Source organism: Tupaia chinensis, unplaced genomic scaffold (genome assembly GCF_000334495.1).
Source record: "Tupaia chinensis unplaced genomic scaffold, TupChi_1.0 Scaffold144346_1, whole genome shotgun sequence".
NCBI lineage: Eukaryota > Metazoa > Chordata > Mammalia > Scandentia > Tupaiidae > Tupaia > Tupaia belangeri.
In genome coordinates this window covers 1,486,554-1,488,599 of record NW_006204205.1, presented here as the reverse complement: position 1 = coordinate 1,488,599, position 2,046 = coordinate 1,486,554, and the positions used below count along the sequence as shown (strand labels likewise).

At 41.4% G+C, this 2,046-nt stretch overlaps 1 protein-coding gene across 2 annotated transcripts in view; it reads left to right on the top strand.

Moving 5' to 3' along the window:
• SEC24A (SEC24 homolog A, COPII component) overlaps positions 1-2,046 on the top strand; it is a 94,371-nt gene that overhangs the window by 55,781 nt on the left and 36,544 nt on the right. For both annotated transcript variants that reach the window (XM_006166853.3, XM_014583579.2), the window contains exon 11: positions 679-797. In XM_006166853.3, the coding sequence (XP_006166915.1) occupies positions 679-797 (119 nt within the window). The remainder of the gene's footprint in view (positions 1-678; positions 798-2,046) is intronic.

The window sequence follows — 2,046 nt, the reverse complement described above, 5'->3', positions numbered from 1 at the left end:
ATATATACACACACACACATATATAAATTTTTTTTTCCCTCCCCGCAGAGAGCCCATGTGCTTGCCAGGGATGGAAAGGGACAATGGGGGGGTGGGGGGACCAGTATCCTCCAAGGGGCATGGTTATCCTATAATCTCCTTTCTCCATCTCTCCATCCCGCTGGAATTTGGGGCACACATGTATACATCTGGCATATTTCTCAAGCTACTGGGTCCTGGATTCAAACCATGTACCTGGCCATTTTGGATTTGGTTCCCTCAGAGCTAGCCCTGGATTTTCAAATTAGGAACACTCAACCTGAATTTCTTATGTGATTATGTATCTACTGTGATTTTTATCTATGTGACTGTGTATGTGTGTGTGTGATACACATACACACACACATACACACATATATATATATATATAAATCATACCACTTTATGTAGATATAATTGGTATTCCATTGTTACATTATTGTTGTTTTTTAAAATTATTTCACTTATATATAGTGTTTTCCCTTTGAGTAAGATACATTTTCACAGTAGTTAAACATCAGGTGGTTTAAATATTTATTTATGTTTGGCCGTTCTTTATAATGCTAAATGAGCTATTTCCATGTTACTCTAAGCAGATATTTTATGTATTTATATATATGGGGAAACCTGATACAAGTACTCTTCTGAATTTGTTTTTAGACTTCCTGGCAACACAAGAACAAAAATTGGCTTTATAACATTTGACAGTACAATACATTTCTACAGTCTTCAGGAAGGTCTCGCTCAACCTCAGATGCTGATAGTTTCAGATATTGAAGGTAATGAATTTATATAATAAAACTGCATTATAGAAATATTTCACAGAAAGGTCAGCAGGTGGCATAATGGTTAAAGCACTGAACTTACACATAGTCGACTGCAATTTGAATCCTGAACCTCATGGCTTGAAACTCACACTGGGTGCATGTGCATGTGTACCTAAAATCCTAAGAGGAGAATGGAGGAGAAGGAATTGCATCATGGCCATCACCCTAGGAAGTCCTTTCTCACTTTCTCTCTGTCTCTCTCTCTGTCTCCGGTGAGTGCACACACCTATAGCAAAGAAAATCTCTTAAAAAAAAAAAAAAAAAAGAGGGAACCAGCAGTTAGCGTAATGGCTATGTCGCTGGATTCCCACATAGTCGACCACGGTTCGTGTCCCGGACTCGGTGGCTTAAAAAACTCACGCCGGGCGCATGTGCATGCGTGCCCAAGATCCCGAAAGGAGAATGGAGGAGAGGGGATTGCGGCGTGACCATCCCCCCTGGGGGGTGATTTCTCGCTTTCTATCTCTATGTCTCTCTCTGTCTGTCTGGCGAGCGCACGCGCCCTACAGTGAAAATCTCTCTCAAAAAAAAAAAAAAAAAAGAGAGAGAAGAAATATTTCATGGAGCTAGCAGGTAGCATGGACTTACCATATGACTGACCATGGTTTGAGTCCCAGATCTGGTAGCTTACTTTCTTACCTTCTCATTCTCTCTCTGTCACTTTCTGGTGAGTGCACATGCCCTGTAGCAAATTTTTAAAATAATAATAAATAAATAATTCTTTTAAAATTTATTTATATTTTTTGGAGAGGTTTTTGTTATAAGGCGCATGTGCTCGCCAGAAAGACAGAGAGACAGAAATCATCTCCTAGGAGGATGGCTACACCGCAATCCCTTCTCCTCCACTCTCCTCTTGGGATCCTGCCCACACTAGCACTCACGCCTTGGGGACTTGGACCTCAGTCATCTATGTGAGAATTCAGCCACCCTAACTACCATGCATCTGCTGGTCCCCAAATAAATAATTCTTTTAAAAAAATTTTCCAGAACTGTGGCAAAAACCTCTCTAAAAAATATATACATATATATGGGAACCAGCAGTTAGCATAATGGCTATGTCACTGGACTCCCACTTAGTCAACCGCGGTTCACGTCCCAGACCCGGTGGCTTAAAACTCACACCAGGCTGGGAACCAGCAGTTAGCGTAATGGCTATGTCACTGGACTCCCACGTAGTCGACCGCAGTTCGCGTCCCAGACC